Genomic DNA, 15624 nt, shown 5'->3' with positions numbered 1-15624 from the left:
GAAACCCCACTGACACCGGAAAGCCACGGCTAAAACGGACGTCTATCAACGGGACCAGACTGGAGCCGAAGTCATACTCAATGGCAAGAGGAGGTGTCATTCAGTTACACCTCTCTGCAGGTGACCCGACCGGGGGAAAATCAATAGCTGCCTTCAGGCAAGTCAAGTGGGAGTCTCACTGACTCAGTTTCTCCACCTGTACTATTCCTCTCCTCCCGTGATTAGTCTGGCTTGCCTATTTAGATGATAAGACAGTCTCTGAACTGAATTGCTCACTGGACAAGCATACAGCACCTAGAACAATAAGTACATTAGAACGGCCGGACTGGGTCAGGTCAAAGGTCCATCTAGCCCAGTATCCTGTCTTCCAACAGTGGCCAGTGCCAGGCACCCCAGAGGGAATGAACAGAACAGGGAATCATCAAGTGATCCATCCCCTGTCACCCATTCCCAGCTTCTGGCAAACAGAGGCTAGGGACACCATCCCTGCCCATCCTGCCTAATAGCCATTGATGGACCGATCCTCCATGAACTTATCCAGTTCTTTTTTGAACCCTTTATAGTCTTGGCCTTCACAACATCCTCTGGCCAGGAGCTGGCGTAATGCACATAATAAAATAATGGCCTGGGGGCACTTACTGGTACCTTAGACCCTCTGGAGAGGCGGACGTATTGGGCTTCAGAGAGACTGCGGCAAAGCAACTGCTCCAAACAGAACATTTAAAAGCAACACGTAACGCCAATAACACAATTAATATTCCTGCACCTTCGCTTAGAAGGTGTTAAAGTTAATTTGGACTGATCAAAAGCTTGGTTTTTGTGCCTCTTTCCCTCCCCCACCCACATTTCCCCTCCGCTCGCGGCAGGGGACGCAGAGCAGACGAGCACTGTCTGTCTGTTTCTTTATTATTTTTATTTGATTTGTGACAGAAATCTGATGCTAAAAGATTGCAGTTCCGAGCGCCTTTGACAGTCGGCGTATGAACCACTGCTCAAGGAGGGGAGAGAAGTGACAGCCAAGCTCCCAGCATTGCAATGGAGGAGACAAGAGACACCTTCAAAGTGACACTCACAGCATCTCCAAGTGTCTATTTTCATCTCCCCGTGTTTACAGGAAAAAGACAGAGGTGTCAGCGATGCAGCCTGGCGGCGCTTCAATCACACCATAATTACTGCTGAGAAAGGGGATGTGGGGGGGAGGGAAAGTGGACGGGAAGAAGGGGAGAGGAACGGAGACAGCTGCTGCTTAAAATTTTCTAATTTGTAACCTCTACTGTCAGTTTACCGTGAACTGAACCGTTTAGCCGTATTGACTGTGATCTGTCAATTTCAACAGGGATCAATATGCTGACATGCCACACCGGCTCCTGCCAAACCGAGTCCAAAAGAGAAGACGAGGGGGACACAAGATTAAAAGTGAGAACGCCCCCGCCCCAGCCTCCTGCGTGATGCACAAGCTCACACGCACAGCAGAGCTGGAGGGCCCCGGAGGTTTGACAGTATGCGCTTTAGGGCAGGGAAGTGTCTGCGCCAGCAGGGCCCGGAGCCGAGCTCACAGCAAGGAGGATACCACGGCTGGTGGCGGGGGGGAATACTTAGTAACGAGTGGAGCCGTTAAGTTCATCCCTGACTGTGCAATCCCCTCAAAGTTCTCGGGCATTACGATCCGGGGTGGGGGACGGTCCCCGCCGAGCTCTATTCCCAAAGCACCCTCAGCAGCCTGGGGCAAAGGACCCTGTTGTGCTGCTAGGCAGACTGCGGCAATGCCAGGCTGTCCCCGTAGGGCCCACCAGCAGGCCAAGAAGCCGCAGGGTACAGCTCCACTGCAGCTGGAGGGACCCTTCCCAGCCCAGGTCAATGGACTCGCACTAGCTTGGAGCGCAGGGGCGGCTCGGGGTGCAGGTGGTGGGAAAGGCTGGCCTCCCTGCGTACGCACCGAGGGGCTTGGGCAGGCCTGCATTCAGGCCAGGAGGAAATGAAACACCCAGCTCTTTTGGCAGAGGCAGAAGCCCGACTGTCCCCTCCCTTCCCGCTTCCTCCCCACCGATTTCATTTACTTCCCTAATTAGCCCCCCTTCAGAGTTAAAAAGATAATTTGATAATGAGGCCCTGAAAAGCCGCACAAGGCAGGAAAACGACTCCCATTTGCAGCCTGCCCTCTCGAGCTGCGGCGGCGCTTAGCTGGTTCGGCTCCTTTGTCGCCAGCAGGCGGGAGCTGCGCGACCAGCGCGGGTGCCCGGAGCACTATGAATTAGCCACCGGCCTCCCACTAAAACGTACCCAACCAAACCTGGAAAACAGGGCTTACGAGGCTGGTGCCAAGCTTCCCCGCTCGCCCCCCTCCCAGGAGTCCGTAACGAATTTCAGTGAGAGGCTTTGTAAAGATCAATACAACGGAGTTTTCCCCTTCCCACCTCCCCGCCTTTGCTCGTCGGGGTGGACGTTAGAATTCCCAGGGCAATGTCCCCCCGCTCCAGCTCCCCTTAATGTAAGGGGCGACTCTGCGATGGGTGATGGGGAAGGTGGAGATCCCCGGTCCCCACTGCAGGGCCCTGGCTCCCCCGTGCCCATGGGGAGCCCCAATGAAGTTAAGGGGCTTTGCCCAGGCACAGGAGTCCAGCCATGTCCCTCTTTGCTGAATTGAGGTCTGAAGCAGCAGCAAGCTACCCCTGCTCCACTTGGGTCAGGAAGGGGAAATGACTATTGGGACGTGTATCTCCCATGGCCCAGTTGCCTCTACAGACTAAAAGAGGAGGGCAGTCGCTTTCTGCAGAAAGCAAGGGGCAGCCCTCAGCTGGAAGCCTAGCCCCACTGAAACCAGTGGGAGCTTTGCCATGGGCTCCAGTGGAGTCAGGATTTCACCCCTGGGGGCGGGTAGGAAGCTGCCAGCATGGCTCTCGCTCGGGCACAAGTTGGGTGCCCCAGTCTATGGTTAAAATACTTTTTCAGAGTGGCTCAAATGCTTGTTCTCTTCTCTCTGGTTCCTTCCCCCACTAGTATCAGCTTCTCTTTAGACTCCAATCACCCACAGCCTTCTGTCCCCCAGGCCCTCGTTAACGGTACAGATCTAGGGGTCCGGGTATCACCATCTGGCACTCTTGGAGGGTCTGTGTCATAAAGCCTGGACCACGACTTCTCTGCACAGAAGCCCAGAAAAGTTTAATCAAGGAGCTGGTGAAGAACCAGCTTGGTAAAGCCTGTTCTGCATTCTCCTGATCATACCAGAGATCTGCGTGGCTTGAGGGGCCCTGAGCTTAGCTATGGAATAGCCACCATTCTGGCCTAGGTTCACAGGTTCCTGGCACCTACTTCCTCCAAAACTCGCCCCACTTCTTCTGCGCTGACTTGTATAAAACGAGTCCCATTTGTTGTCCCTTCCCTACCCCCTGTGTCAGTCTGTCCCTAGGCCAGGAGCACCCTGGAACAGGGACCATTCCTTCTTGAAAGCCTGGAAAGCACCTACCCCATCACAAGTGCTACAATAACCAACCAACAACTAACTGTTTTCTAATTAGTAACAGCAGCAGCCTGGAAAAGGACAGGGGAAAAATGGCAATTAATTCCCGCCCCCCTCCCCCCCATCAAAACTTGAAATTGACATTTCAAAATTCCCAACCAGCTCTTGAGAGTTGGTCACATGAATGGGAGGGGGAGGAATTCATCAAACACTTTCCCTGTTTTTTTCCCATCAAAATTTCAACCAGTTTCACTAATTCTCTCCCTGCCATTGTCCTAGAGGAGTATCCCTGTGATGAGGCCCAGAGGCTGCATCCTATGATCTCCGATCACCATTTTTGTAGTCATTAGACTGTTTCAGTTAGGGTGTGATTTTCTACTATAAAGAGTTACATGGTACAATCCATAGTGTGGCTTAATTCTATCAGTATAAAGGGGTCTTTTACCAGTAATGCTTATTCTGGGAATAGCTATACCAATATAACTACATCCACAAGGGGGAGGGGGGGTCATACCGGGAGCTGAAGGAATAATTGGAGAAAAAAAAATCAAAATGTTTCATTTAGGGCTGTCAAATAATCACAGTTAACTCACATGATTAACTAAAAAAAGAAAAATTAACTGAGATTAAAAAAAATCAATCATGGTTAATCGCACTGTTAAACAATAGAATACAAATTGAAATTTATTAAATCTTTTGGATGTTTTTCTACATTTTCAAATATGCTGATTTCTCTTACAACACAGAATACAAAGTGTACACTGCTCACTTAATATTATTTTTATTACAAATATTTGCACTGTAAAAATAAGCAAAAGATAGTAATTTTCAATTCACCTCATACAAGTACTGAAGTGCAATCTCTTTATCGTGAAAGTGTAACTTACAAATGTAGATGTTTTTTGTTACATAACTGCACTCAAAAACAAAACAATGTAAAACTTTAGAGCCTACCAGTCCACTCAGTCCTATTTCTTGTTCAGCCAATCGCTAAGACAAACAAGTTTGTTTACATTTACAGGAGATAATGCTGCCTGCTTCTTATGCACAATAAGAACAGGCATTCCCATGGCACTTTTGTAGCCAGCATTGCAAGGTATTTACGTGCCAGATATCCTAAACATTCATATGCCCCTTCATGCTTTGGCTGCCATTCCAAAGGACATGCTTCCATGTTGATGATGCTCATTAAAAATAATAATGCATTAATTAAATTTGTGACTGACCTCCTTGGAGGAGAATTGTATGTCTCCTGTTCTGTTTTACCCACATTCTGCCATATATTTCATGTTATAGCAGTCTCAGATGATGACCCAGCACATGTTCGTTTTAAGAACACTTACTCCAGATTTGACAAAACAGAAATCTCACATTGGTACCTTTTTTGTAAGGCTAGATACAGCACTCGACCCAAAGTTTAAGAATCTGAAGTGCCTTCCAAAATCTGAGAGGGACGAGGTGTGGAGAATGCTTTGAGATGTCTTAAAAGAGCAACACTACAATGCGGAAACTACAGAACCCAAACCATCAAAAAAAGAAAATCAACCTTCTGCTGGGGGCATCTGACTCAGGCGATGAAAATGAACATGGATCAGTCTGCACTACTTCGGATCGTTATTGAGCAGAAGCCATCATCAGCATGGACACATGTCGTCTGGAACGGTGGTTGAAGCATGAAGGGACATATGAATTTTAGTGCATCTGGCACGTAAATTATCTTCGATGCCGGCTACAACAGTGCTATGCGAAAGCCTGATTGTAAACAAGGCACGGGCAGCATTATCTCCTGCAAATTGTAACCAAACTTGTTTGTCTGAGTGATTGGCTAAAGTAGGACTGAGTGGACTTGTAGGTTCTAAAGTTTTACATTGTTTTATTTTTGAATGCAGTTATTTTTTGTACCTAATTCTACATTTGTAAGTTCAACTTTCATTATAAAGAGATTGGCAACCTAATACAAGTACTGTAGTGCAATCTGTTCTGGAGGAAAATTCCTTCCAGACCCCAAACATGGCGATCAGTTAAACCCTGAGCATGTGGGCAAGACTCACCAGCCAGCACCCAGGAAAGAATTCTCTGTAGTAACTCAGATCCCACCCCATCTAACATCCCATCACAGGCCACTGGGCATATTTATTGCTAATAGTCAAAGATCAATTAATTGCCAAAATTAGGCTATCCCATCATACCTTCCCCTCCATAAACTTATCAAGCTCAATCTTGAAGCCAGATATGTCTTTTACCCCCACTGCTCCCCGTGGAAGACTGTTTCAGAACTTCACTCCTCTGATGGTTAGAAACCTTCGTCTAATTTCAAGTCTAAACTGCCTGATGGCCAGTTTATATCCATTTGTTCTTGCGTCCACATTGGTACTGAGCTTAAATAATTCCTCTCCCTTCCTGGTGTGTGTGTGTCTATATATATAATATGTATGCATCCCGGCCCTAAAACATGGCCTATTCACAAATGTTGTACGGCTTTACTTATACTGATGTGGTTAAAGCAGTACAAATCTAGTGGGGATGCAGTTATATCAGTAAAAAGGCACCTAGATGGGTAGAGCTTATTCCTGTATAGGAAGTGGAATAAATTTACCTTATACCATGTTAGGTGTTACTGGTATAACTATACTGGGGAAAAAATGCATATCCCTAGCTGATGAGATTATGCCAGTACAAAACCTGTGTATAAACCAGGCCTAATTTAGCAAAGTTAGGCATTAGCTTGAGCCTGGTCTACACTACAGAGTTAGGCTGATGTAAGGCAGCTTATGTCGACCTAACTCTGTAAGCGTCTACACTAAAATGTCGCTCCCACTGATGTAACTCGCCCACTAGGCCGACTTACTAACTCCACCTCCACGAGAGGCGTAGCGCTTAAGTTGATGTAGTTAGGTTGATGCAGCGTGTTGCTTATATCAACTGGAGCTGCCTTTCAGTAGCCATCCCACAATGCCCCACACTCACAATACAACCCATACAAGTGCTCCTGGTGAGGACGTGCATTGCTGACACAAGGAGCACAGCATGGACATGCAAAAGTGATTTAATTTTGTAGTGTAGATTTGCCCAAAGTCCTGCTGATGTCAGTGGGACTAAGCACATGCTTAAAGTTAAGCATGCACTTAAATGCTTAGATGGACACAGAATGAGATCCTGGTCCAGGAGCAGGGCTCCTCTGTGCTATGGTAATACAAATAATGAAGAGTAATAAACACAATGGTAAATGTTTTACGTGGTCAGCAATGCCACAGTGCAGGGGCTTGCAGCATCACGGCAACGTTTAATGGCGTAATGCTTGGATTGTCTCCCTAGCTGGAGGAGGCTGACTGTGAAGGAGAAATCTCCTGTTTACACCCAAACACGTTGGCGATCACTCAGCAATGACACGCGGGAAACGTACATGATGGTTAAATGGGATTTAGGGCAATTATTGAATGCTGCAAGGGTCACTGGAGCACATCAGTGGTTATTTAAAATAAAACAAACAAAAAAAGATCTTGACAAATGACTCAGTGTCCTGAGACTCACTCACAAAGGTTTAGAGGGCTGATGGTTTTTTTTAATTCAATTGCGCTAACTAAAATCAAACTGGGGGGGTTGGGCCTTTGGCTGCAGGACTTGCTAACGCACTTGTAAATAATTCCCTCCTGTCTTGATCTGAAGGAAGACTGAGGTGGATTGTATTTTGCTGTGAAATGCTATCATAATATTAACTCCTGCCTTGCTGCCTAGGGTAGGTTTAAATAAAGGGTGCACATAAATAGATATTAATGAGAGTTGAAGGGTGGGGGGGAGGAATGAAATGGAGATGCTAACTAGCTGTACTGATATTCACCTCGGAAGGAGGCAACTCTTGTCCCCTGAGGTTTTCAACAAAGCTGTTTCTCACCGACAAATGACAACCCCAAGAGTTTAAGAGTCAGGCCATCCAAAATAAATAAATAAATGGAAATATCAAGAGATTAGCTTACAAATCAGCGGGGCCAGGATTTCACCCATAGGGCTTCGTAGGTCTGGATCCTGCACTCTGCCCAAGCACGGCTGAGCCGTGGAGAGTAGCCAGCTCTTTTTTTGAGAGCGAGGCCCTTAGGAGCTGCCTGGGGCTGGGGAGGGAGTTGCACATGGGAGGGGCTCTCACCTCGGGATTTCATGCCGATGAACCGATTCTCCACAATGTCAATGCGCCCCACGCCGTGCTTGCCTCTGGGGAGAGAAGGGAGAGGAGAGGTGGGACAGGTGACACACGTTGCCAGGGGACGAACAAGCTGCTGGAAGGCAGCTGAGCTGCTCGGCGAAAGGAGCTTATGGGATGCCAACCGGGCAGCGTCAGCCCTTTCTGGCACTCGGCACTAGGAGGGTTCAGTCCGACTCCCATTGAGGTCACTGGGATCCACTGGCTTTATGGGAAGTTCTGCCTAGGCTCTTATGCTGTGGCCAGCACTGTGATACTGGAGCCCCTCCGATCCGGCCCCAGAGAGAGGGCTACTGGCCTAGCGGATGGGAGGAAGCAGAGGTGATCGATCGGGATTTTAGCATGGCTTTTGACACAGTCCCACATGAGAGTCTCCTAAGCAAAGCAGGGAAATGTGGTCTGGCGGTTGAAAGACCACGCTCCAGGAGGAGTTATCAATGGTTCGCTGTCAAACTGGGAGGCCGTATCTAGTGGGGCCCAGCAGGGGTCAGTCCTGGGTCCGGTACTATTCAATATTTTCATTGATGACTTGGCTAACGGAGTGGCGAATGTGGTTAGAATATTTGCGGAGGACACCAAGACAGGAAGGCTCACAAGGACAATCTGGAGGTTTTCCAGATTAACCCCTGAGGGGGCTTGAACTAGAACAGCCCCCTCACCCATCGCCTCGCCCTTCCCACTGCTTCCTCAGGGGTTTCTCGCATGAAAGCTCAACCACCCTCGGCCACCATATGCCATTAACCCCGACATGCCCACGGTTCAGGTCAGCACCTGGACGGCAGGCTGCCTCCTCCAGGCCAGGACTTAGGCAGACCCAGTGTGGAGACAGGAGGCAGCACAGCCTGTTAGTCAGCCTGGGAGCCGGAGAGCCCAAGAGAACCACCAGGTTCTTGTCTGCCAGCAGCTTCAGTAAAGAATCCCCTTTATAATCATTACTGCCCTGTTTCTTCTCTGCCATGACAGGGAAATGACAACACCCATTTTTAAATTCATGGGATGGTCCCGATTTCCGCAGCCTCCCTCCAGGCCCTGAGAGCATGGCTCAAGGGGCAGGTACAGAGCCTTGGATTTAGCTTGGACTTTGCCGCACAGCGACCCACATCAGGACGCTGTGCACCACCAGACAGTGTCACGATGGGCAGGCGGCTCGGGGGAGGGCCAGGCCTGGCAGTGCCAGCCGGAAGCAGAGGGGAGGAAAGTGGGTGATGGCATTTCTCTCCCCTCCCTGCCCCACAGAGAGGGATGAGAGCGGAGCCCAGCGCCACCACAGACACACGCTGGCCCAGATCCTCAAAAGTGTTTAGGTACTTTGGAGTCAGGCACCTAAATACCTTTGAGGTTCCAGGCCAGTACTTCTGGCTGTGGAGAGTATGTGCTGAAGCCATCAAACAGGCTCTGTCAGCAGTCACGCTGCCTCACAGTAGGCTGGGGACAGCTGGAATATGATCCATTATCAGGAGTCCTCCCCCCACCGTGCCACCAAAAAATATCCCTTTGCAGCTTGGACAGAGAAGGGAATGTGGAAGCCCCTTCCCCGAAAGCCGAGCCTCGTTGCCGATGCAAATCCTCCTTTCATCTCCTCGCTCACCCCTTGGGCCAGGAGAGCTCCAAGTAAACGTGGCCCAGCAGGCCACGAGACAAATACACGGGCGAGAGAAGGGACGAGGGGGAGCCGCTGCAGCTGCATTCGCCCTTGGTGAAGTCATTTTAAAACCACTTAATTAACATTTAAAAAGAGAACTACATGGAAAAGTTCATTCGCATTCAACTGCAGGGGGATAAAGGCAGGGGCACAAAGGAGGAGCGGGACGGGGGCGTCCGTGTGGCACTTGGCAAAGGGACGGATGAATGGTTCCCCTGGGGCCTGCCTACTTCTGAGCCAAAGCCGGGACCACAGCCCGTTGAGGAGCGGTGGAACACAGAGCCATGTGGAAGGTACCAGAGGGAAGGGGCAGAGGGACATTTTCCAAGGTGTACATGAAAGCATCGTGCCCAGCTGAAAGGCTCTTCGTCTGAAGCACAGCTTGGATTCCTGACCCTGGGGCTGCACTGGAGACGACTCTCGGCTCACACCCGCGGGGGTCAGTCAGAGGCAGCTTTACTGGCGTCGGTGGAGTAAGTGAGGAAAGCATCCGAGCCGGATGGCACTCCACAGGCCCCAGGCCCTGTTAAGGTGGAACGCGGTCCTGTTCTCCAGGGCCGGAAGAATGGGTCTGTGTCTCGGGGACTTGGTGGTGGTGGAGGGAATCCACCAGCACAGTTATCTGGCAAGGCAGAAAACCCTAAGCACCCACTTCCCGACAAAGAGAGGGAGACAAAAGAGACAGGGAAAGCGTCCAAGGGACCAAATCTTCTGTTTCTAGTAGCCCTGTAAAAGCAGAATCATCCCTCGCAGTGAGAGAGGACAGGGATGGCTGAAGGGAAGGGACCTCTCTGAAAAAACGGTGGCAGGGGATGCAGGGGAGCCTGGCACATGAGTAGTGATGAGTCAGTCCATCTGGATGGCAGGTACTTGGCCAGGAGCCACTGGGGCAATCGGACCTTTGGGGCGGGTGACCTAGAACCCAGGACTGATGGCCCAGTGCTGACAGTTACTGGAAAGCCAGTTCTTCCCAGTCAAAAAACACCCCAAGGGAACTAAGCGTTACCATGGGAGAGAGGATTCTGGGCTCTGGGCTCAGCTGGGCCACTGGTTCCCTGTGTAACCAGGAGTCAGGAGCAGAGCAGGGACTAGAACTGCTGGTCACGTGCTCTAACCACTAGACCATGCTCCCTTTAGGGTTGCCAACTTTCTATCTGCACAAAACCAAACTTCCTTGCCCCGCCCCCTGGCCTGTCCCCCCGAGCCCCCCTCCCTCCATTGCTCTCTCTCTCCCCTCCACCCTCACTTGGCTGGGGCCAGAGGTTGGAGTGCAGGAGGGGTGCAGGCTCTGGGGTGGGGCCAGAAATGAGGGCTTCAGCGTGTGAGAAAGGGCTCCAGGCTGAGGTGCAGGAGGGCGTGCGGGGTGCAGGCTCCGGGAGGGGGCTCAGAGCTGGAGTAGGTGGCTGAAGTGGGGGGGGGGGAGGGCTCCAGCTGGAGGTGAGGGCTCTGGGGTGGGGCCAGAAATGAGGGCTTCAGGGTGCAGGAGGGGGCTCCTAGCTGGGACAGAGGGTTGGGGTGCAGGATCCAGGAGGGAGTTAGGGTACAGGCTCTGGCCGGGTGGTGCTTACCTCGGGTGGCTCTTGTTGGCAGCGCAGTGGGGTTAAGGCAGGCTCCTTGCCTGCCCTGGCTCCATGCTGCTTCCAAAAGTGGCCGCATGTCCGGCCCCTAGGCGGAGGCATGGCCAGTCGGCTCTGCACAGTGCACAGTGCTCGTAGGCACCACACCCACTGCTCCCATTGGCTGCTGTTCCCAGCGAATGGGAGCTGTGGAGCCGGTGCTGGGGCAGCACGTGGAGCTTCCCCGATCGCCCCTGCGCCTTGGGGCCGCAGGGACGTGCCGGCTGCTTCCGAGAGCTGTGCGGAGCCAGGACAGACAAGGAGCCTGTCTTAGTCCCGCTGCGCCGCCGACCACAAACCGGACGCCTGGCAACCCTAGGTCCCTTCCCGGCGAACTTACGTAAACTCCGCTCTTTGTGTAAACAGTCAGAACCTAGAATAGCCCAAAAACGTGGGCACCGCCTGTTATTTGTTGGACCGCCCTACTATGTAACCCAGTATCAATCTTCGGTACATCTTGCAGGAGGGCAAGTGCTGCTTTAGATGCCTTGCCCATAGCCAAGCCTATGAGGTGGGTGGGTGTCCTTGCACAGCCCTCCAGGCGTGTGCATGCACGTCTATAGGGACTCTTCTCCGAAGATGAGCGTGTAAGAGATGGCACGGGCGTCCGACACTTACGCAATTTCATTCAGGTAAACAAACAGCTCCAGGGAGGACTGGTGAGTTGTCCCATCTTTGGTGTTTGTGACCTTCACCGGGACACCTGCAGAACAAGAGACAGATGCAGAGTGGGGATGGGGGTGAGTGGGAAAGGGAGCTGAATCAGCTTTTTAACGTCAAGAACACCTCTTCACATCACCCAGAGTACGTTAAATAGATGTGACAGATATGAACTCTAAATAACTTCTTAAAAAGGCATGTCCAAGCCGCCGTGCTCAGGGGGGAAAGCCCTCAGGAGAAAAGAGAAATAAATAAAAAAGGCCATAAAATGCCCCCCCCATCCTCCCTCTTTTTTTTAGGGCCGTGAAATTGCAACCAGGCCCTTAACTAATTGAATTTCACGCTCCGCTATTGTCTTATGCCACGGCACCTTCTGTCCCACCAGCCGCTGAGGCAGGGCCTGACAAATGACCCAACAGCCAAAGAAAGGGGGTTGTGTGTGTGTGTGTGTGGGTTGAGGGGGGAAGTGATGGAGGTGCGGGTGTGTACACACACACACACACACACACACACACACACACACACAGAGTAGTGTCTGTTCTGCAGACAAACGCAACACATGCTTCCAGTGATCCGCCTGACAGGAGTGAATGGGAGCCCATCTCAGGCCAGTCCCTGGCAGGCCGCGGTGAGGGCCGAGGGCTCCATGAATTAATTATTACACTTTTTTTTTTTTAGGCGCTGGGTGGGACGGGGGAGCAGCTCTGAATAGAAAGAGGCATTTTCTTTAGCAGTGTGAAATGAGCAATAAATGTATTAGGAAGCTGACAAGGGGGCTGCGGGGCCCACAAAGAAAAGCTGTTGAGAGTTGGAGGCTAATCTCCCCTCCATCTGCCCTTCTCATTACCATTTAGCACACTATCAGTTGCCAATCAGGCCTCAATGGCTCCCTTTCTAGTCTTTATTACGAAGGCGCCCGCGAGAGCCGCTGTCCAGTGAAGGGCCCTGTCAGCTTTCCCCATTCTAAACCCCCTATTTTCCAGGGGTTTATAAACTCGGTTGTAAATTGCTATTAAATGTAACTCTCGGCAATAATGAACCTTAAGCCCCTTCTCACTGAGCCCTCCCCCCCCACCCTTCCCTTGCCCCCCTCCCTTTCTATTATCGTCTTGCGCCGGGGTATTGGCTGCACTCCACCCGACGGAGAGCCGCCAATTGTCAGGCCCCTTGTTGGAGAAAGCTGCTTAGCCTTTAAAATAGTTAATAATTAGATTAAAACTTCAAATAAATTAACTAGCGGCTGAATGGGGAGCTGGCGGGGGGTTGGGGGGCTGCAAGGGAGGGATTCTTAATGCTCAGAGAGGATCATTAAAATGGAGCTGGACTCTCCGGCCTGTCTGCAGGGGGGCTGCACGCAGACACAGTGGCCCGAGAAGGATCCCCCACCATCTCCTAAGAGCCTGAGACGATGGGAACGTGAGATGTTTCCCCCTGGAGTAGGGTGCTCTGCTGGCCTCGTTCTGCGATAAGACTTTGCACCTTCCCTAGCTACCTGTGTTGGAGGCTCTCCGAGAAAGGGCTGTGACAAACCTCGCCCACATCTTCTCATCCCTCTTTCAAATCACAGAGCGGGGAAGTCACTAGCCTACAATCCACATGGTGAGGCGGTGATAGGAGCAGAAAGAGAACCCAAGTGTCCGGATTCTCAGGCCCCTGGGCAATACCCCTTTCCTATAGGTCAGAGCCCACTTGCTTCTCTCTCCACACACAACTGCCTTGTATAACACACCATGCCCCTGTGGTCATGCATCGCTCTGTGGCCTCAGGAACGCATCAGCCTATGGAAATTGGGGCACCCAGCAAGCACCCATGGCCTTTGGCGACAGAGCACACTCCGCTCGTCTTTCTGTCTGGCGTGACTCCATGTGAGTTTGAGGCGAGACCTCCCAGGGCACATTCTGCCCTCGACTCCCAGGGCAGATGCCAATCCGAGTCAGGTGGACGTTGCTGAGGAGAGAGCTGAGATCGAGGTACCTGCAGGTTTTCCTCCTCTTGCTTCAAACCGGGCTCAGTGTCTCTGTGCTGCACATGTCAGAATGGACGGACGTCTCAGCTGTGCGGATGCAGCTCATTTCCCAGGGCAGAGGAGCACGTATGCACACCCATATCTTGCGTGGTTCAGCACACGCCCGCATGGGGTCGAGTCGCTGACCTCACACCTACATGCAGGCCCATCTCTGCGCTCAGGCAGCTGCTTCCATGCTGGCACGAGGCACTCCAGCAAGTAAGCGGCTGGTAGTATTGAGAGCTGCACCAAGCCAAGTAAGATGGAAGTCAGGAGAGGCATCCTCTGACCAAAAGCGATCAGGGTGAGACTACTGGCCCGTCTCACTACCCAGAAAGGAGCAGGAGCAGAGATGGGGGAGGAGTTTGGATTCAGTTCCATAGCCAGGTCTGGAAACTTATGCCCCCCTCTAGCTAAAAACAGCCTGGATCCAAATTCTCCTACACCTCCTTGTTCAAAATATCCCACATCCAATGAAAGACAAAAGGCTGAAATCCTGGTCTTGTTGAAGTCCATGGCTAACCCCCCCACCCCCCGCCCAATCCCAAGGACTTTTGCTGGGGGGACGGACCAAACTCCGGCCCCAAAAGAGGTAATCTGGAAAATAAAACTCAGAACTCAAGGCACTTACCCTTCCGGAATTCAATCTCTAGGATGTCTGGAGTATCTGGAGAGGTGGCAGGATCTTTGGTCTTGGTGTAGAGGCCGGGAGGTGCCTGATTCTGAAGGGAAGAGAGGAAGGTTGAGAGCTACTGCCAGCTATAACTGTGCATGCCCAAAGGCGGGGCTACCCACTCCCCGACGACACACTGTATGTACTGTGCCCCTGAAACCCCCGGCTTATACTCTGGGTTTAACTTCACCCAGACTTCACCGACACCCCTGACTTCCTCCCTGTCAGTCCTGTCTCCAGCCTCACTCATCCCGTGTGTAACTCGCACCCACTCTGGGTGGCCCTAGCACACTGTCCCACTTTAGCACGACTGAGCTACGGACAGAGGCTGAGGAACCTTCAACAGGTGCAGCTCACAGAGCTGGGTCCCTTCGCTCAGGCAGGAGAGGCTTAATGCTTTAAGATCCAGAGGTCCCAGGTGTGATCCCTGCGGCAGATGACCCACTCAGGGTTTCACTTCTCTCTCTGTTCTAGGCTCGTCTCTTATCCAACTCTGGGCAGCCATGCTTTCATAGCTGTCTTTCCGCTCCTGTTAAAACGATGACCTCTCGCTGGGACCACAACACATTCCTCCTCCCTGGCTTATCAAGCTACAGCCATCCAGGCCTTTGGTGGCTACAAAGAAGATGAGCGAGAAGGCCCACACAGCTAGCTTGGATGGAACATCTGGATCCCGCCCTGCTCAGGGCTCTTCACTTCAGCTCCCTCCTGGGGCTTATTTGTACGCAAGTCCAGGAGTGCTCACCAAACACCATCTCAAAAGTAGAAGCCTGGGTGAGCACGGGCAGCAAATCCTGCCTAGCACAGAGTTTGGATGTCGTCACAAAGGAGAGCGCTGGATCTTACTAGGGGTCTGGGAACAAAGGGCTAGAGAAATCAGACAATTTTTCCCCTCAACTTGATCTCATCTTTTTCTTTGACGCCCCCACAGCTGGAGATGGAATAGCTGTGGAGGAACAAGTCAGGCAGGAAAAAGTGGGACTTTGGCAGAGAGCGAGCGGCAGAGCGCACACTTCCAGAGAGCGGCGCAGATGCAGAGAATTGGGGTTTATGCTGCACTGACCAAAAAAACCTAATGACTAGCCCTGACCCCAGCAGGTGCTCCTGCCGCATGTGCTTTATTTATTTTTTTTACAGTGTCCCTGAGGTTAATATGCCCAGAGGGAAAATAGAGGAACAAAGCAAAAACCCATTTCAAAACACATCAACCTTTATGTATATTTCTTCCAGATTTATAGTAAAGAGGCATCTTCTCTCTTTTAAAGCTGGCCCAGTGGAAATGGCTCTCACAATTAGTTTATGGCTCAGGACTCGGGTGACTCCAATGAATTGCCACATTTGGAAGCACGTACCAGAAAAGGTGGCGCGGGGGGGGA

General features: G+C 51.4%; 1 protein-coding gene across 4 annotated transcripts in view; it reads right to left on the bottom strand.

Moving 5' to 3' along the window:
• ASS1 (argininosuccinate synthase 1) overlaps positions 1–15624 on the bottom strand; it is a 72728-nt gene that overhangs the window by 19517 nt on the left and 37587 nt on the right. For all 4 annotated transcript variants that reach the window (XM_039506762.1, XM_039506763.1, XM_039506764.1 and 1 more), the window contains 3 exons: positions 14207–14297; positions 11529–11613; positions 7599–7663 (listed from right to left, as the gene is read on the bottom strand). In XM_039506762.1, coding sequence (XP_039362696.1) covers positions 7599–7663; positions 11529–11613; positions 14207–14297 — 241 coding nt within the window. The remainder of the gene's footprint in view (positions 1–7598; positions 7664–11528; positions 11614–14206; positions 14298–15624) is intronic.

Source organism: Mauremys reevesii, linkage group 19, assembly GCF_016161935.1.
Source record: "Mauremys reevesii isolate NIE-2019 linkage group 19, ASM1616193v1, whole genome shotgun sequence".
NCBI lineage: Eukaryota > Metazoa > Chordata > Testudines > Geoemydidae > Mauremys > Mauremys reevesii.
The sequence above is the reverse complement of the archived record's forward strand: the minus strand, read 5'-3'. Positions and strand labels throughout refer to the sequence as shown.